This window comes from Vulpes lagopus, chromosome 6 (genome assembly GCF_018345385.1).
Source record: "Vulpes lagopus strain Blue_001 chromosome 6, ASM1834538v1, whole genome shotgun sequence".
Taxonomy (NCBI): domain Eukaryota; kingdom Metazoa; phylum Chordata; class Mammalia; order Carnivora; family Canidae; genus Vulpes; species Vulpes lagopus.
This window is the reverse complement of record NC_054829.1, coordinates 78,620,533-78,640,924: the sequence shown is the minus strand read 5'-3', so window position 1 is coordinate 78,640,924 and position 20,392 is coordinate 78,620,533. Positions and strand designations below refer to the sequence as shown.

General features: G+C 46.4%; 2 protein-coding genes and 1 pseudogene across 3 annotated transcripts in view; 1 reads left to right on the top strand and 2 right to left on the bottom strand.

Annotated features, from left to right (window-relative positions):
• Window positions 1-12,483, bottom strand: part of ANXA3 (annexin A3) — a 47,834-nt gene extending 35,351 nt beyond the window's left edge. Inside the window, exons 1-2 of one of the 2 annotated variants that reach the window (XM_041759750.1) lie at window positions 12,379-12,483; window positions 10,243-10,294 (exon numbers count right to left, since the gene is read on the bottom strand). In XM_041759750.1, coding sequence (XP_041615684.1) covers window positions 10,243-10,257 — 15 coding nt within the window. In that variant the 5' untranslated portion in view covers window positions 10,258-10,294; window positions 12,379-12,483. Of the gene's footprint in view, window positions 1-10,242; window positions 10,295-11,620; window positions 11,754-12,378 lie in introns of those variants that run through there. The other variant, XM_041759751.1, reaches the window with a different exon arrangement.
• A 3,273-nt stretch (window positions 12,484-15,756) lies between these two features.
• LOC121492766 lies at window positions 15,757-16,311 on the top strand (annotated as a pseudogene).
• A 3,439-nt stretch (window positions 16,312-19,750) lies between these two features.
• On the bottom strand, window positions 19,751-20,097 carry LOC121492659 (FXYD domain-containing ion transport regulator 4-like). The gene has a single exon (XM_041757856.1). The coding sequence runs from the start codon at window positions 20,095-20,097 to the stop codon at window positions 19,903-19,905; it is 195 nt and encodes a 64-aa protein (XP_041613790.1). The 3' UTR covers window positions 19,751-19,902.
• Between the last annotated feature and the right edge of the window lie 295 nt (window positions 20,098-20,392).

Sequence of the window (20,392 nt, the reverse complement as noted above, 5' to 3'; positions counted from 1 at the left end):
GCCCTGCTATAGAATATGGCCAAGGGAGGCAAGTGTTAGGGGCTGAATTGTGACCCTCCAAAAAGATATATGGCAGGCATAGCCCACAATACTGTACAATGTGACCTTATTTGGATATAAGTTTATTGAAATGTAATTAGTTAGGCTGAGGAGTGACACAGGCCCCTACTCCAACACGACTGGTATCCTTAGAAGACAACCATGTGAAGACAGAGACACCCAGGAGTGGATGTGACCATAAAGGCAGAGATCAGGGCTGTGTAGCTGCAAGCCAAGGAACTCTGAAGATTGCCAGCAAATCACCAGAAGCTGGAGGAGGTGAGGAAGGACTTCCTCACAGGTTTCAGAGGAAGCATGGCCCTCCCAACACCTCGCTTTCAGACTGCCAGCCTCCAAGTGTGAGAGAATACATTTCTCTCGTTTGAAAACACCGTTTGTGAAACACTGTTATGGCAGCCCCAGGAAACAACAGGTAAGATGCCAGAGGCAAGGACTGCTCACCACTCTGGTCCTCCAGGGCGAACACGGGGGACCTCAGCTTCTCCCACAGGCTGGTGTGAATAGCTCACTGCAAACAGAAGGCTCCCCATCACCGCTGCAGGCATGCTTTCCACCCAGGGGCAGCGAAGAGAAGCAGGGGGTGAGAAAAGCAGGGATTGGCAGCCTCAGGTGCCTGATGGAAGCGAGAGAAGCTAGTGACATCATGGCCTCATGTGAAGCACTTCCAAGAGGTCCAGAGGAAATGTGTGCATTTCCTCTTGTTTCACTCAAATGAGGAAAGATCCATGCTCCCCTTCTGTTCTTTTTAAAATACAATTATTTCATCAGGGGAGCCTCAGAGCAAGAGCACTGGAATATGGTATCAGAGGAGGGTATTGGGCTGGACTAAGAGACCACTGTGATTCCGAAATTTGGGACAATAGGGACACACAAGCTATTTGGGTTGTGTTTTCCATGAAAGAGATTACAATCAGAAGAAACCCTGACCTCTTAGAAGCATGTGTCACTCACGGTCAACCCAGCCAGACTTGTGCCTTCTCAGTTTGGCTCCTGGGCCCCTACCTGGGGTTTCTTCTTGCCACCCCAGCTTGAATTTATTCTTTGTCAGCCCATCCCCTTTGCCTGACCTCAGAATAGATACTTCTAAAATGGAAAATCTCCTTGCTTTCCCTCTAATCCTGCTGGGGGTTATTTCTGCCTTCCCTTGGGCTATATGCAAACAACTCTCACATTTGTAAATCCAGCCCAGACTTCTATTTTGACTGGTGGTCTTATGCAGCAAACATCTACTTGATGCATCTGCTTTTATGCCTCACATATCCATTATTTCCTTCCAAGCTGACTTCCTCCCCCATGTAACAATTACATGGTATTTACCTATGTTTTACCCATATCCGCGTATTTAATCCTCAAAGACCACCCTACGAGGTCGGTACTATCAGGACCCCCACTTGGAGGAGGGAGAAGACACAGAAAGGTCAGAGGCTTGTCCAAGGTCACCTGGGCTCGTGACCTTGAAGATTTGAACATGGGCAGTCCCTTCAAACAACTGGGGATAAGTCTCTGAGCTTATCCTCAATTTGCCCTTCTGCCTCTAAAGGGCACCACCAACCTCCACAAACTGGGCATCTCCTCGGATGCATCTCTCTTTCCCTGCACATTCAATCCATCAGCAACCTCAGAAAGATATTCCATGCACTTGTCCCCATCTTCTTTTCCCTACTGCCACCCAAGTCATCATCACCATTCTCCTGGACATGACATCTTCAGTAGTCTCCCTACTTCCTTACCCACCCCACCACCTCTCACACCATAGCCGAGGGGTCTGTGGCATTGGTCCCCACGGTGCTGGCCCTGCGTGGCTGGGCCCAGGCTCCCTCTTTGCCCTAACCCAGAGCTACTCTCCCCTTTGGCACACTTCAGTTTTCTGAGAGCCCCGCTGAGGCATATTGCATTCTTCCTCATCTTAATGGCTTTGTTCATGCTGTTCTCTCTATCTGGAATGTTCCTGCCCTTCACTCCACTGCTTAAAGGCTATCTTCTCTGACAAGCCAGCCCTGGCCCCTGGACCCAAATGGGTCCTCTCCTCTTGGTCTCCATCCCAGCCATCCTTCCCCCTTAGGGAGCTCAGCACTCTCTGTTTCTATCTCTGTCTCCACCTCCTCTAATATTAAATTCCAGGGGGCAGAGACCTTTTATTTTACTCACTATGATATATCCAGATCCAGCCCAGTACTTAGTCTTCAGATAGTGGCTTAATAAATAACTGCAGAATGTGAATGAGTTTGCTGGAAGAAAATGGAAGGAAAACGATGACGTCCCAAGGTGTGGGATTTTTCCAAGGCCTACATAAGACAATTGGCTGTTTGATGAAATCGCTCCCTTCAGACATCAGTAGTCCAGAAAACAAAGTGACCACTGAATTCTGGAAGATGTGAAAGATGTTAGAAATATTTTGGTGGCCACATTCAGCACCACAGGCTACCCCAGTCTTTCAAAGTTGGTTCCAGAAGCCCAGATGGACGACTGGTAAACCTGAGATATTTTCAGTGATTTCGTTAGGTCTTTCTTCCTGTCTCTCCAAGTGTTTAGGGGTTCTCTGGCAAAGGCAGCAAACCTAACTATCTGGGTTGAGTCTGAAACACTGGGCCCCCAGAAAGTCTTTATCGATACAAACTTCTTTCTCAGAATAATTTTCATTATTTGTTTGAAGCAGATTATAAACAATTTATATTCATCTTGTTTTGAGTTATTTAGCACCAGTATCTGAGGATTACATATTCCCTCAATAATCCAAGTCAGGTTTAACTTAGCTAAGAGTTCTTGACCAAACTCTCTTCTTGGCCAAGAGCCACGAAGAGTTGAAGACTAGGGCGGCTATAGCGGCCACATCCTTAGTTAGATGAAGTACATATCTAACTTCATCTTCTAGAAGAGATACCTCTGTCGAAGGGATCTGCTCTCTAACTATGGAAGATATAGGGAACCTGGCTCACTGAACTGGGGAGTCTGGCATCGTCCATATCTTCTGAAATGGGTACCTGGCTAGAAAATGGTGCTGGTTTGGCAGGATGTTGGGATTACCATGGTGACACCCACTCTCCTCCCACATCACTTCTATGGGAATGGAATTCCACCCACGAGGGATCAAGAAGAGGGACATTTACTGTTTGCAATATTACAGAAAGAACATTTTTTGCATCTGTGGCCAAAGCCATTAATGCCCACGTAACATGATGGCAATAGGCCTTATTTTATGAGTTTCGTGTAAGTGTGTGTTTGGGAAGTGACAATCCTAACAGTAAGTTGCCACAAATCTAAGAATTCTTCCTAATGTAAAGTAAACCTACATAATGGAAACTCCTTGAAGAGTTTATACAAAGGCTATTGGAACTATTAAGATTCTTTGTGGCCCTAGAGGATTCCCCCCAAAATGTAATACCTATCTGAATCTCCTTGTCCCCCTCCTATCACCCTTTGGGAGTTTTCTTACTGCTCTTCAAATATACCTTGCCTCAGGCTACACCTGCTGTTCCCTCGCCTGTATGCTCTTCCCCAAGATACTCCCCCAGCTCACTCCCTCACTCCATGTTGACCTCTGCTCACATATCTCAGCAGAAAACCATATTCCCTGTCACTGTCATTATCTACCTTTGCTTTTCTCCAGAGTACTTAAAACTGACTTTATATCTTATATGTTTATTTCTTTGTTTATTAGCCATATTCCCTAACAAAATCAGAGGCATATAAGCTCCATGTTTTTAAAATTTCTCTTTCTTGGGAAGCCTGGGTGGTTCAACAGTTGAGCACCTGCCTTCAGCCCAGGGCGTGATCCCAGAGTCCCAGGATAGAGTCCCGCATCAGGCTTCCTATGGAGAGCATGCTTCTCTGCCTCTCTCTCTCTTTCTCTGTATCTCATGAATAAATAAATTAAATCTTTTTTAAAAATAATAAGAAAATAAAATTTCTCTTTCTCTGTATTTCCAGAGCCTAAAACAGTGTTTGGCACACAGTAGATCTTAATAAATATTTGTTGAATGAGTAAGTGAATAAAAAATGCTTCCTTGGGCAGCCCCAGTGGCATGGCGGTTTAGCGCTGCCTTTGGCCTGGGGTGTGATCCTGGAGACCTGGGATCGAGTCCCACATTGAGCTCCCTGCATGGAGCCTGCTTCTCCCTCTGCCTGTGTCTCTGCCTCTCTCTCTCTCTCTCTCTGTCTCTCACGAATAAAAAAAAAAATAAATGCTTTCTAATTCTGAGTCTTGCTTCCTTTGATAATTCTCAAATGCCACTACCAGACTTTTCAGAGCTCCATGACACATTTCAAAAACCTGATTAATGCATTCTTCTTTTGTAAATGCTGTTCAGATGGGGCTGTCACTACTTCTATTTAGACATGGCTCCAGAACCTAGGTGAAGTATTTAATCAAACACGAAAGGTTAAAAATGAAAGGAGCAAAGATCTGATGATGCAGGCAGGGGCAGACTTGAGAATTTTCTGTCCTTTTAACTACTCTCTTCTATTTTGTGTGAGACCTCTATGTCTGTATTAATCGTACTGCTCAGTGCTAAAATACTTGCATCTTCCAACTGCTCTGCATCCACCAAAACATAGGCATTCAAGAGAATCAAATTATATCTCCTCCCCTTCACATTCCTTGTTCTCAGTCTAAAACTTTTTCCCTTTGCCTCTGATTTACCAGGCTTTTTCAATAGCTACTCATTAGATTTGGCAAGTTATATTTTTTATTATCATTAAATGTGAAGGAGGGGCCCTATACTTTCATGAGTGAGTTGGGGCCAGGGAGTGGCAAAGGATAGCTCTTTAACAGCCCATTCAGTCCTAGGAAGTCTCTCTCTTCTGGATCAGATTGGACAGTTTCTTTCTAGACTCTGTCATGAAACAAAGCTCTACTGTTTTGATTTGAAATCCAGGTTTTACCTGTTTTTCATTAACTACCTGCAGAGGGCCATTTTTGCAGCTACCAATATTTATCTAAATAAGCTTTGGGGAACATGGTTTATTTATTTTTTTTTTTAATTTTTTTATTTATTTATGATAGTCACAGAGAGAGAGAGAGAGAGAGGCGCAGAGACACAGGCAGAGGGAGAAGCAGGCTCCATGCACCGGGAGCCTGATGTGGGATTCGATCCCGGGTCTCCAGGATCGCGCCCCGGGCCAAAGGCAGGCGCCAAACCGCTGCGCCACCCAGGGATCCCGGGGAACATGGTTTAAAACACATACTGGACTGGAAGTTGCAATCATGTTGAAGAGCACCTAATGAGGCCTGATGCCCATTCTCCTTGGGATGTGAAAAGTCTAGCTCAATAAAAATAGTTATAGAGCCAAATGTTCCAGCCCTGAGATGTGGTAGGCAGGGAGACCAGAGGAGAAAGTCAACACAACCACATGCATGTAACACAGGTGTCCTTCCCACACATGTTTTAGATTTGCATGGTTAGGAAAAGCAAACACATCAGGAAAGAAAGGTGTGATGGGATGTTTCCATCAAAACAAGACATTTGAACTTGACAGGATTCTAACCAACTTCTTGTACCCAAGACCAGTAGCATCATATGCCCAGGACTGATGCCATCCATAGAAGAGAAATGGAAAGGCATGACCTTCCCAAATTCTCTCTCACATTAGCACATTGCACCTTTCCTGGGAGTTCTGCTGATGTCATTATTTCACATTACACAGCAGAAATGGGACCATTGTGTCCTCGTGGGTCAAAGTGCACCAATCTTGTTCCCAGGAAAGAAAGGAAAGATCAGGTGGGGAAGGAAAGTTGTGCTCTCTTTCTCATCAAGAGCACATTTTCAGGGATTAGTCTTTCCTATTAGTAAGTTTCCACCCTAACTAAGTCTTCCCCAACTTTTCCACTATCAGCATCCCTTTAGGGCAGCCTTGGTGGCTTAGGATTTTAGCACTGCCTCAGCCCAGCATGGAATCCTGGGGACCAGGGATTGAGTCCCACATTGGGCTCCCTGCATGGAGCCTGCTTCTCCCTCTGCTTCTTCCTGTGCCTCTGTCTCTCTCTCTGTCTCTCATAAATAAATAAATAAAATCTTAAAAAAAAAAAAAGAATCCCTTTAATTATTTCTTCTTCATAGACCCCAAGTTTTGAGGGATTCTATCTGCTAATCTGTATTTATCACAAAACATTTACCCAATGTTACTTATTATTAAAGATAGTAAGTTCCAAAAAAAAAAAAAAAAGATAGTAAGTTCCAAGCAGAGGTTCTGATCAGCACAAGGTAACCAGTGCCTGAGTGTTAATATATCTTAGTAAAAAAAAATAAAGGACTATGATATTTTAAAATTCTGTGCAGCTTCAGTGTGAGTTATACATGTATGGTACAATAAAGAATATTTCTAGTCTTTGCCCTGGCTTCCTGGAACAGAGCCTCTAAACTATCGGTATTTTCTGATAGGAGTGTCTTTATTATGCTAACAAGGGACTCATGGCAGACCTCTAGATAGGTGTAGGATGGAGATGTTTGGTAGTTTGGGAGATGAAGGATACTGGAGATTAAGTTCAGTCCTGTGGCCAGTGATTTAATCAATCGCACAGATGTAATGAAATCCCAGTAAAAACTCTGGATTGAGGTTTGGAGGGATCCCTAGCTGGTGGACACATGATGTGCAGGGAGGGTGATGTGATCCATCCTGACTCCAGAGGGACAGGGCCTTTCCAGACCTTGTTCTATGTGTAGGTAGACTTTATTAAAAAAAAAAAAAAAAAGTAATCGTAAATACTGCGCTTTCAATGAATTCTGATTTGTTCTAGACAATTACTGGACACGAGAGGATCATGAAAATCCTCAAATGTATGGGTCAGAAGAGCAAGTGGCTCTGAGATTTGCAGCTGATGTCTGAAGTAAGGGCCAAACTCTTAAACCTGTGGAGTTTAACTCCACATGGTTAGTGTCTGAATTGTACTGCAGCATACCCACCTGAAGTGGGAACAGAGTATTCGGTCTTTATATATAAGTATCCAAACCCATAGAATGTACCACACCAAGAGTGAACTGTAGTGTAAAGTGTGGGCCCTTGAGATTATGATGAGTTAGTGTAGGTTCATCAGTTGCAAGAAATGTACCCCTCTGGAGGGGGATGCTGATAATGAGGAACCCTATGCGTGTGTCTAAGCATGGAGTTTATAGGAAATCTCCATACCCTTGCTAAAGGGTAAAGGGAACCTAAAACTGCTCTAAAAGATACTGCAAATAGGAATGGTCAGAAAGAATCTATTTGGGGAAAATCCATCTGTTTTCAGATGGCTCAGAGACAGCCTCCAATGGGGAGAAAGATGTTGATCTATAATAAAATCGGGCCCAGGAGTTAGGCAGAAACTCCTTTACTAAAACAGTTGCAGGGATATTAATTAGTATGGGATATGCTTTTAAATAACATATGGAAATCATAATGATTAAAACTCAGCATTCACTGAGAGCTCACTATGTGCCAGGCACTGTTAATGCATTTTACACGATCTGGGTTAATTGTTACAAGCACTAAATGATGTTGGTACTATAGTTATACCCACTTACAGGTGAAATAACAAGGGACAGCAAGAGACTAGGTAACTTGCTCCAGGTCATATCCAAGAGCCTGCCTTTTAACCAATTAGAGAGTTAAGAAAAGGAGACCTGAGATTGTGGCTGGACTGTCTTCCTTCTTCCAGGAGAGCCCAATGCAGCAGGTAACCTGCTGCTTTAAGTGTTTACCCTTTTTTTTTTTTTTTTTTTTTTAATTTTTTTATTTATTTATTATAGTCACAGAGAGAGAGAGAGGCAGAGACACAGGCAGAGGGAGAAGCAGGCTCCATGCACCGGGAGCCCGACGTGGGATTCGATCCCGGGTCTCCAGGATCGCGCCCCGGGCCAAAGGCAGGCGCCAAACTGCTGCGCCACCCAGGGATCCCAGTGTTTACCCTTTTGATGAACTCTTTTAAGACAAAGTTTGTAGGCATCACATTTGTGTAAAGTTACATTTTTGTAAAATGTCTTTTATCCCTTGGCTCCAGAGTGGCTCTCCATTCCCTCTCCTGATTTATAAAATAAAGTTTGGAGTGGGGAAGGGAAATATATAACAAGTTAAGATGTTATAACAGTTCATAATGATTACGGTGATTATGAGTTTGGAAAAATTTTAGTAGGGGGGCACGTGGGTGGTTCAGCGGTTGAGCGTCTGCCTTCAGCTCAGGTCATGATCCCAGGATGCTGGGAACAAGTCCTGAATCAGGCTCCCTGCGGAGAGCCTGCTTCTCCCTCTGCCTGTGTCTCTGCTTCTCTCTCCGTGTCTCTCATGGATAAATAAATAAAATCTTTAAAAAAAAAAAGAAAAATTTTAGTAGGATAATAAAAATACTTAATGAGGATTCAAACAAATGGTAAAAGGAAGTTAGGAAATGACCAAGGAGCAAAGAGCCTGGAACATTTGCTTGAGAAAGCCAGTACCATGGAAGGCACATATAGGGAAGACATTGCTATGCCACCTTAATAAAAAGTCACGCTCCAGCTGCGCTGGTGGGAGGGGCCCACCTGCAACGGAGGTTGTCAGAACCACTCCAGCTTCCAGATCCGATCCGGAGGAGTAAGCCGACACACAGCACCGAGCCCAGGAAGCCGAAGCCTCACAACCCAAACTCAACAACCGCTACAACAACCAGCTGGTTCGCCACAAGATCGTGGGCGTGGAGCCCAGGGCCGATGGCGAGGGTCTAATTGTGCTAAGTGGAGATCCGGCCAGTGAAAACTTGCCACCTCCCACCTGCAGAGCGCCACCAGCAGGCACGCCCGGCCACTCTCAGCGGCATCAGGTACCCAGTCCTGGAGACCGAGGACCGCCCAGATGTGCACAGGACTGCCCTTCGCAGGGCCAGCGTGGCCGCGCCACATCCAGGGCTCCTAAGCACCTGCCTGCCACTTCCAAGGCAATAGAGATAGCAACCCCTACACCTGTCATGTTCCTAAGACGTCCTAATTTGTAGGTTTCCCGAGTGCCTGCCATGGACCTAAGGGCAACCTACAGAGAGCACAAAGCGATAAGATATCAGGGTTTCTCATCAGCGGTTAAGTAAGAGAACAACATGCCTGACCAGAGATATATGCAACATTTCCAAACAAAGGAAATAGCTGTGCAACACAGATTGTTGACTCATCTGCAACAATGAGAGGGCTGCAACACCTAGCATACACAGACCTAGGAAACCAGCTATTCTTTATCTTCACCCGCAAAGTACTACAACAGCAACCAAAGGCTTCTCTCTTATATCACTCCAATAAACTCACCATCCACTGGGAACAACAAACTGATCTATGGTTTTGGTGAAAAGCACGGACTTACTTGATTGCTTATTTTTGTTTAGGTGTGTATGTGCTTTTGTGTATAAGAGGGGAAAAGAGAACAGAATATTTACAGAAATCTCAGGGTGCTTTTTAAATTATGGTAACAACAACAAAAACATGTGCATAAAAGGAAGTTGACCACATTAACCATTTTTAAGCCTAAGTTCAGCAGTGGTGAGAAAATTCACATTATTGTGAAACAGATCTCCAGAACTTTTTCATTGTGCAGGACTGAAATTCTTTACTCATTAAGCAAACAAATCCCTTTCAGTCTCTGGCAACCACAACCCTGTTCTTAGTCTCTAAGAATTTGACTTCTTTAGATGCCTCATATAATGGAATCATAGTATTTTGTCTTTTTATTACTGGTTTATATGCAGTTAAGTAGATCAATATTTTTCTTTTAGGCTTTTGGTTATGTCATGATTGTAACTGTCTTTCCTACTCCACGATACTTTTTAACATTCACCCATATTTCATCTCTTTCATTTCAGTATTTTATCCATCTGGAATGCATTTTAATGTATGAAGGGGGAAGGAAGACAGATTTATTTTTACCCAAATGGCTAGAAATTTCCCTAACATTATTTATTGAATAAGCCATCTTTTCCTAATATGAAATTAAATATTATCATATAAACTCCCAAATCCCCTACTGAATTTACTGTTATTAACCTCTGCTTCAGTGTCATCACAAATTATTTTAAACATGTACCTCTATAATACCTGTTTATATTTTATTATTTTTAGACATCCCCTAGCTTTTTTGGCATGTTATATTTTCAAATCAACCTTTTATCAACTTTCAAAAATGTTTTTAAGTTTTGACTTTCTGTATTTTGAGTTGACTAAATTACTGTATTATGAAGGCTTGAGTTTTACTTACCCAGATGGAAGCCATGATATCCCACCTTTGCTTGAGTTAAGATCACACTAACCTATTAAAAGAAGAAGATTACTAAACAGAATAGATATGGGATTCAGAATACAATAATCTCAGGATAGCCCTAATCTTTAGATTCTCCAGAAAACAGAAGTCAACATTCAAAGAGAAACCATCTCAGTAAGACAATGTGTCTCTAACATCTAACTAAGCAAACATTTACTGAGCACCTACTATATACAAGGGGCTGTGCTGGACATGGGAAGGGGTCAAGGCAAAACAGAAAAAAATCTGTGTGCTTAAGGGGTTTACATACATGTTTCCTGGAAAGCAAATTCTTGACTCGTTTGAAAATCCAACAGAACTATGTTGATTACTGAGTTCTTTTAACCAGGATAGATACCATCGTGGGGAACAACAGAAACAGAAATGGTCTCCCCTGATCCCATCCCCAAAGAAATTTTAGCTGGCTTCAATTCGATTCCGTGTGTTTGATTGTGTTTTCTTCATTTACATTTTACAAGGCTCGAAGCCTACGCCTGTTACAAACAGACATGCCTGCTCCTGGCAGGCCACAGCGGTAAAAAGGGCAATTTTTTGGTGGAGCCCTATTGGGAACCCAGGCGCTTTCCATATGTAGACATTATCCAAACATGCCGGCATATCTCCAGGGTTGATATATCTCTTTTTTTTTTAATAAATTAATGTTTTATTGGTGTTCAATTTACCAACATACAGAATAACACCCAGTGCTCATCCCGTCAAGTGCCCCCCTCAGTGCCCGTCACCCACTCACCCCCACCCCCCACCCTCCTCCCCTTCCACCACCCCTAGTTCGTTTCCCAGTTAGGAGTCTTTATGTTCTGTCTCCCTTTCTGATATTTCCCCCACATTTCTTCTCCCTTTCCGGGGTTGATTTAGAAGTGCAAGTTGCTCCCACCAATCCTGGGAACAAAATATTCTAAAAATTCAATGACAGCCCCCAGAACAAAGTTCTGTAGGAAATTACACTAGTTGTCCCTGTTAATGTTTAGCCTGATTTTCTCAGGTCCCAGGGCAGTGGGCTTTCTGGTTACCAGGTCTAACACCATATCCCTCTAGATACATAGTGGACAAAAGGTATCACTACTTCTGATTTTGCCTCTTAAAGCCCAATTTCTTTGAGCTTTGGTTTCCGCATCAGTAAAAAGGGTAGAGAGGGGACTGCTCCTGGCATAGATTGAAATCACATGTGTAATAATATCAGCTAGCATTTTGAGTTCTTCTATGTGCCAGGTAACATAAAAAGCACTGGAAAGCTAATTCCACAAGAGTTTGTGTCATATTCGTTCATTGGGGCATAAAAGGCACCAAAAAAATACTTATTGAATGAATGACTTACTGTAAGCTCACGGCGGGCTGGGGAGCTACGTGCCACTGAGAACATCTCCACTTTGCATACAAAGACGCTGGGCACAGCGAGGGTGGCAACGGGGTTCCAACAACCACCCGGCAGGTGAGGGTCCCCCGACTGGGTCTGGACACTCACAGGCCGCAGGTGTGCAATCAACCCCCTGCGTCTGCCTGAGCGCGTGCCCGTCCCACGCTGCCGCGGCTGAGGCCCAGACGTGTCCTGTCCGCGGCAGCCGACGGCCCCTGGGGACCCGGAGCTGCCCCCGCTCCGCCCCCGCCCCCGCCCCCGCCCGCCGCTCCGCCCGCGTCGGGGCCCAGGCCCGCGCCCGCTCAGGGGGGTCTTCGCGGGCTTCTCCGCCCCACGCTCTGCCCGCAGCCTCCCGCCTCCGAACAGGACGAGCGAACTGAAATCAGCGGTCGACGGGACGCGGAGAAAAGGCGCACCGGGGCGGGGCGGGGCGGGGCGGGTCCCAGGCGCCGGCTGGGGCTCGCTCGGGGCTCGCTCGGGGCTCGGGGCTCGGGGCTCGGGGCTCGGCAGCGGCCCCGCCCGGCCCGCGGGGACCCCGAGGCCGGTTCCGACCCCGCGCTCCGGCCGCTGACGACCCTCCCGGGCCCCGCCCTTCCGCTGCCCTGCGCCGGGGGCTCCGCGCCGGGGGCCCCGCCCTGCAGCCCCGCGGGCGTGGAGGGGAGCGCCCCCACCCCCACCCCACCCCCCCCCACCCCCACCGGCGGGGCCGCCGCACGTACCTGAGGCGCCGCAGTCCGCGGGGCGCTCGGCGGCCGCACCCCAGCCCCCGACCCCCGCCTCCGCCTCCGCCTCCGCCTCCGCCTCCGCCTCCGCCGGGCCGCCCGCGCCCGAGTCCCGCCCCGCCCCCCGCGGAGAGGCCGCCCCCGCCCCTCCACCCGCCTCCACCCGTCCCGCCCCGCCCCCCGCGGAGAGGCCGCCGCGCCCCTCCCCCCGCCTCGCCCCTCCCCCCGCCTCCACCCGTCCCGCCCGCGCCCGAGCCCCGCCCCGCCCCCCGCGGAGAGGCCGCCGCGCCCTTCCCCCCGCCGCGCCCCTCCCCCCCGCCTCCACCGTCCCGCCCCGCCCCCCGCGGAGAGGCCGCCCCGCCCCTCCCCCCGCCCCGCCCCTCCCCCCGCCTCCACCGTCCCGCCCGAGCCCCGCCCCTCCCCCCGCCCCGCCCCTCCCCCGCCTCCACCCGTCCCGCCCCGCGCCCCGCCCCGCCCCCCGCCCCGCCCCCCGCCTCCACCGTCCCGCCCCGCCCCCCGCGTGCCCCCGTCCGCCTCCTGAACCCGATTCCCTCGGTCTCGCTCCTTCACTCGCGCCAGGCCCCTCGCATCGACCGCGGCGCTCCCGTTGGTCCAAGGCTCCGTAGCTTCCAGGGCGGCCCGGCCCGCGCCAGCCCGAGCTCCGCCGAGCGCTTACTCCGTGTCGGGCGCAGGTCCGGATCCTCGGCGAGGGCACGCACGGGTGCAGGGTGCGGATCGTGCGACAGCCCCGGGAGGCACCTACGGTTCCCGGGTGTCCCAGACAGCACCGCGGACGCGGAGCCCCCACGAGAGCCTTCGGGAGCCGGAACGTCATGAACTGAAGAAACAATCGCCTTTGAGTCCTACGGGGAAACTTTTGGGCGTTCCAGACCCTCCCCCCACCCCCACCCCACCCCCACCCCCACCCCCATAACCTCTCTTACGCTTTTCTGACATTTCAGACGCATCTTGCCAACAGATGCAAAAATAAATCAAAATGCAGCACAGGCGCTCCGAGATCTAGTTCGAAGCCTTGGCGACTCGAGGCGGAGATGCTCAGAGCGCCCTGGGGCCAGGAGCACGGGCGCAGGCCCTCTGCGCCGCGCCTGCCCCGGCCCCTGCCCCTGCCCCTGCCCCTGCCCTGCCCTGCTCCTGCTCCCTCTATAACGGCTACTGCTAAAGCAATGCTCACGATTATCTTCGGGTTTGCCATATTTCCTTTCTTCTTTTGGTTAGCAAAAACATGTGCTGATAATCTCGGTATCTGGTGACGGCGAAGAGGCCGACCAGGCACTTTGGAAAGCCAGGGGATACCTGCACCGGCGTTGCCCACATTTTATAAACGAGGAAATGCAGACAGGGAGATTAAGTAACTTCAGCAAAGTCATACAGGGAGGAAATGAGAGAACTAGATTTCTGAACCCAGGTAGTTTTGTCCTTCCTCTGCTAAGCTTATTGGCTGTCTAGTACGAGGATTTGAACCACAGAGGTGGGGAGATAATAAGGGGAAAGGGCATTCTAGGCATCTGGAATAACAAATCAAATGCAGGAGGCTGAAAACTAAAGCCCTGGTTGTGTTGAGGGAATTGTGCGTCGTTGTGTGTTGGAGGAAGTAGTAGAGAACAGTAGAAGCTACCATTTATTGGGTATCAGGCATTGGGCTTAGTGCCCTATTGCATCCCCTCTTTTATCCTCAAGGGAACTCTAGGGGATGCAATTTTTATCCAAATTTGCAGCAGAGGGAACAAGCTTAGAAAAGTCAAGTGATTTACCCAAAGCCACTTGAGTAAAAAGTGTCATGACTGGGATTCAGCACTGGCCTCAGCCTTTGTGTACCTTTCCTCTGGGCAGGGCTGGATCTTGAATGACATACTTTAGGTATTTGGGCATATTTTAGCAGGAATAAGGAAGTACTGACAGTGTTTGAGGGAGACTGGCACAGAGATCTAATTCATCCTCTAAAAACATAGTTCTGCAGGTTCCATAAACAATGAATCCGAAGAGAGAAGTGAAATTAAAATCCTATAGGGAGGGGCACCTGGGTGGCTCAGTGGTTGAGCATCTATCTGCCTTTGGCTCAGGTCATGATCCCGGGATCCAGCGATCAAGTCCCACATCAGGCTTACCCTCACTGCAGGGAGCCTGCTTCTCCCTCTGCTTATGTCTCTGCTTCTCTCTCTGTATCTCATGAATAAATAAATAAAGTCTTTAAAAAATATATAAAATAAAATCCTATAGGGAGACTCTAGAGTCTCTGCCACTTGGGCTTCAAAAGTGAGGTGGAATTGGGACAACTGTGGGGTTTGGGTTGTTGCAAGTTGGATTTCACAGTCCAACAGCAGGCTCACCTGCTGCTGCACGTCGGCAGCCAGGTATTGTGGCCCAAATGGCAACCACTGCAGCTACCGGTGCTTTGCTTTTCACATTAGTGAAATGCAGTTAAAGGTGTAGTAGTCCACCAACAAACGTCTGAGGGCAAAAGCAAAGGATGGAGGTCAGGGTAGAATAGGTGCCCTTTTCCAGAGAGAAGCAGCTGCCACTCTAGGGTGGAGTAAATTCTAGGATTTGTTCAAGAGGCCGAGTTAAACAACAACCAAGAGGGCTGGCTGTAATCATCAAGACAGTATGATTCTGGCACAGAAAACAGACACATAGATCAATGGAACAGAACAGAGAACCCAGAATTGGACCCTCAACTCTATGGCCCACTCATCTTCAACAAAGCAGGAAAGACTATCCACTAGAAAATCGACAGTCTCTTCAACAAATGGTGCTGGGAAAATTGGACAGCCACATGTGGCAGAATAAAACTGGACCATTTCCTCACACCATAAACAACAATAGACTCAAAATGGATGAAAGATCTAAATGTGAGACAAGAATCCATCAAAATCCTAGAGAACACAGGTAGCAACGTCTTTGACCTCAGCCATAGCAACTTCTTGCTAGACACATCTATGAAGGCAAGGGAAACAAAAGCAAACATGAACTCTTGGGACTTCATCAAGATAAAAAGCTTCGGCACAGCAAAGGATACAGTCAACAAAACTAACAGACAACCTACGGAATGGGAGAAGATATTTGCAAATAACATATCAGAAAAAGGGCTAGTCTCCAAGATCTATAAAGAACTTATTAAATTCAACAGCAAAGAAACAAACCATCCAATCATGAAATGGGCAAAAGACATGAAGAGAAATCTCACAGAGGAAGACATAGACATGGCCAACACGCACATGAGAAAATGCTCCGCATCACTTGCCATCAGGGAAATACAAATCAAAACCACAATGAGATACCACCTCACACCAGTGAGAATGGGGAAAATTAACAAGGCAGGAAATGACAGATGTTGGTGACGATGTGGAGAAAGGGGACCCTCTTGCACTGTTGGTGGGAATGTGAACCGGTGCAACCACTCTGGAAAATATTACAAACTTTTAGATGCTGTGCTGCTCTGATTAGCCATGCTGCATGGGAGCCCACCCCACGGCAGCTCCCACACAGACCCTCCAGCCAGCCAGGCACCTCAGATGAGAGCTGCGCCTAGACCAGCACCAGCAGCTCACCCGCAGACAGGGGCTCCACCATCTGCTGTTGGCTCACCTGGTACTGCACCCCAGCAGCCAGGTCTGGTGGTCCAAATGGCAACCACTGCAGCCGACTTGACTGTGGGCTCTGCTGTCAGGCACATGATAGGTCCTGCCATCACCGGGGCTTCGGTGGAAGAAGGGACGCTGAGCCTTCAAGGCCTGACATCACTTACCAGGAGCCTCAGGGAACCCAGCCAGCATGCCAGCAGCGGCAGTTTGGCCCATGCCACTCTGAGATGAAACAGTTCCTGGAGTGTGCCCAGAACCAGGGTGACCTTAAGCTTTGTGAAGGTTTCAGCGACATGCTCAGTGCAGATTTGCAAATGGATTAGCCTAATCAAGAAACTCAAATTGAAGATATGGAAAATCATCTCTCATGACCAAGTTAATTTATCATAATAATTAATGGTGAAGATATAAAGTGTAAAACCACCAGTTAAACCTCTCTTTCATCATTAAATACAGATTTCTTCAGAATTGGAATGAAAAAGAGTGTTCTTAGTATAGAAGTTCATAATGGTTTGAATTTGGGGCTGGGCAGATGTTTGTGTGCCTCTTTAAGTCACCTTTTGTGATGTTATCATTTGTGAATTAATTAGAATAAAGTGATTCCCCCCCCCCAAAAAAGAAAGAAAAAAAAAAAAACCAGTATGGAAGTTCTTCAAAGAGTTAAAAACAGGGCTACATTACAACCCAGCAATTGCACTACTGGGTATTTACCCCAGAGATACAAATGTAGTGATTTGAAGGGGTACCTGCGCCCCAATGTTTATAGCAGCAACAGCCAAATTGTGGAAGGAGCCAAAATGCCCTTCAACAGATGAATAAAGAAGATGGGATATATATATATATATATATATACATACATATATATATATATGTATATATATATATATGCACAATGGAATATTATTCAGCCATCAAAATTTTGCCATTTGCAATGATGTGGATGAAACTATAGGATTTTTTTTGGAACTGTAGGATATTATGCTTAATGAAATTAGTCAATCAGAGAAAGACAATTATCATATGATTTCACTTATACGTGGAATTTAAGAAACAAAGCAGAGGATCATAGGGGAAGAGAGGAAAAAATAAAACAAGATGAAATCAGAGAGGGAGACAAACCATAAGAGACTGTTAATCTTAGGAAACAAACTGAGGGTTGCTGGAGGGGAGGGGGTGGGGGATGGAGTAACTAACTGGGTGATGGACATTAAACAGAGCACGTGATATAATGAGCCCTGGGCGATATATAAGACTGATGAACCACTGACCTCTACCTATGAAACCAATAATACATTATACGTTAATTAATTGCATTTAAATAAAATAAAAAAAAGGGGGGGGGCTGGGAACGACCTGACACAGAACGCCAAGAAGAGCACTTAGTCCGTTCGGTCTACTCTAACAGGCTATCACAGACTGAGTGGCTTTTTTGTTGTTGTTGTTCATGGTAGAGAGAGAGAGAGAGAGAGAGGCAGAGACACAGGCAGAGGGAGAAGCAGGCTCCATGCTGGGAGCCCGATGTGGGACTCGATCCCGGTACTCCAGGATTACGCCCTGGGCCAAAGGCAGGCACTAAACCACTGAGCCACCCAGGGATCCCCTAAGTGGCTTATTAAGTGACAAGACACATTTCTCACAGTCCTGGGGGCTGGGAAGTCCAAGGTGGAGGCTCCAGCAGGTTTCATGTCTGGTAAGGGCCCTCTTCCTGGTTTGAAGACAGCTGTCTTCTTGCTGTGCCTTCCATGGCCTAAAGGGCAAGAGAGCTCTTTGGGGCCTTTTTTATAAGGGCGCAAATCCCATTCATGACAGCTCTGCCCTCATGATCTAATCACCCCAAAGGCCCCACCTCCAAATGCCATTGCTTTGTTAGGGTAGGGTTGCAATGTATTAATTTGGGGGAGATACATTCAGACCATAGCTAGCTGCTTACAACAACTCCCACAATCTCTTCGTAAAAAGTTACTATATAAAATTTTTAATCATGAGATATTTTAAAGATACCAACAAGAATAAATGATAGAATAATATTGACTACCTGTGTACTCATCACCCAGCTTTATCAAAGCTTAAAATTATGTTGTTTTCGTTTAGAATGTTTTTGAGATATTTTAAAAGGTAAATAGATACAACCGATGTTCCTTTTGTGCTCTTTCTGATCTATTTGCTTCCCTCTTTCTCCAGAGATAACCCAACGATAAACTCAGTTACTATTTTTGTGCATGTGGTTATACTTGTGTCATAAATATTAAATTACACCCTTCAGTAGATTTTTAAACTTTAATGAATTATATCGTGATATATAGTCTTCCACTAGCTCTTTTAGTTCAATGCTAGCTACTCTAATAGCTACAGTCATTTTAACTGCTGCATTGTATTTCATTTTATGACTACATCATGGTTCATCCATCCTTCTTCTGATGGTGGACATTACATTGTTTCAGTATTTTTCTACTATGAATAGTTTTGCAGTGAACATTATTGTACATAGTTTCCTGTTCACAGGCATATGAGTTGGTGACATTATCACTTGAAAATAAAATAAGGAAAGAAAAAAGAGAAAACACTTGAATGCTTGGTACAGGAAGCGGGTGGTTACTAGGAGAAGGTATGAAAAGCTTCCAGATTAGGATACTTCAAAGACCAGGTTTTTTTAAAGATTTTATTTATTTATTCATGAGAGACACAGAGAGAGGGGCAGAGACAGGCAGATGGAGAAGCAGGCTCCATGCAAGGAGCCCAATGTGGGACTCGATCCCAGGACCCTGGGATCACACCCTGAGCTGAAGTTCAACCACTGAGCCACCGAGGTGTCCCAAAGATTAGTTTTCAAGTGGGACAATATTGTGAAAAATTTGAGAGGATGGACGGATGTATCAGCTACTGCCACCATAATGCTATATAACAAGGCATCCTGAAATTCAAGGGCCTGAAGTCAACTACTCTCTCAGATCTGCAGAATCTGGGGGCTGGGGTAGCTCTGTTCATGTGCTCATTCTAAGTTCAAGCTAAAAGGGCAACACTACCTGGTGGAAGCTCTTCTGGTGATGTCAGAGTACAAGAGGGCACACACAACTATACAAGTACTTCTCAAGCCCTTGCTTGCACCATGACTTCTAACATCTAACATCTAACAAATAGGATGGCCAGTCCTTTTTGAGTGGGATGGGTGGGTGGGCAGAGGATAATTCTGAAGAGTACCTTAACCCATCTTAGCCATATACTGAGTGGTGTTGAGGAGGGGTTGCGAGCTTCCAACATGGCCAAACTTTGTCAAATGGAACAAGGACAACTACAGAAGCTCGTACATCCAATATTCAGGTCTGGGGACAGGTAGGAGTTTTGAAGCTCTCAACATCCCAGGAGAGTGTTAGCCATGGATATATGACTTTCCTAAGAAAAAGAGCTCAACCAATAAACCATCAAATATTATTTTGGTCTTTGAAACAACAAAATATTCAACAATTTAGTTAATTTTTTTAAGCACCAGCTGTATACCAGGTACTGTTCCAAATGTGTTGTGCACATCATCTTATTTAACTAACACCCCAAACAAATGAGGTAGGTCCTATCATGTATTATTTCTAAGAGTTGCAGAAACTGTACAGTGTAAGATCCTGGGCCAAGGTCACATAGCCAGTAAATCATGTACTTAAAATTCAAACTCAGTCGACCTGCTCCAAAGCTTATCTTAATCAGTACAATAACAAATCTACACATAACGCCAAAAGGCTGACTCCCTTTTTTTCCTTTTTTTTTTTTTTGGGGGGGGGGGGAGATGAGACAGTTTAATAGAGAAATAAGCTTTGGACAGCCTCCTGATCAGAAGGGAGCCTTTCTTGGAGTGAAAGGCCATTATGGAGGCTAAGGGCGCCAAGTAGGGAGGGAACAGCATGGGAGATGGTACCAGGAGTGCCTGTGCTCAGCAGGTACTGGCAGAGCCTGGAGTGATGAGTGGAGTGGCTTTCTCAGGTAAGGGGCTGTGCTTCTGATTGTATTTGCATTTGCATTTTCCACTCAGGGCTATCAAGATTCCAGCGATGCACAGGAGCCCTCCAAAAATCATCCCGCCCAGCTGCAGGCTTTCCCAGTCATAGTAGAAGGGACTGTCTCCCATGGGAATGAGGGGGAGGAGGAAGGACTAGCAGTTAATCTAAGTGAAACTATTCTTTTATGTTCAAAAGCTCCACAGTTACAGTCACATTCTCTAATAAGAGAAACTTCCATTATTCACAATCCCTTGTTAGCTCAGTAGACAAGGGAAGAAATATGGGTCCCTCCCATTTCTGGAAGGAAATTATTCAACAAAAGTGACCCATGTGCAAAATGTTGGTTGACATGCAGCAGTAGGAGAGGGGCAGATGGTTTGGGTATTCTGACTTCTGTGGCTCAAAATTCTGTACCAAATTATG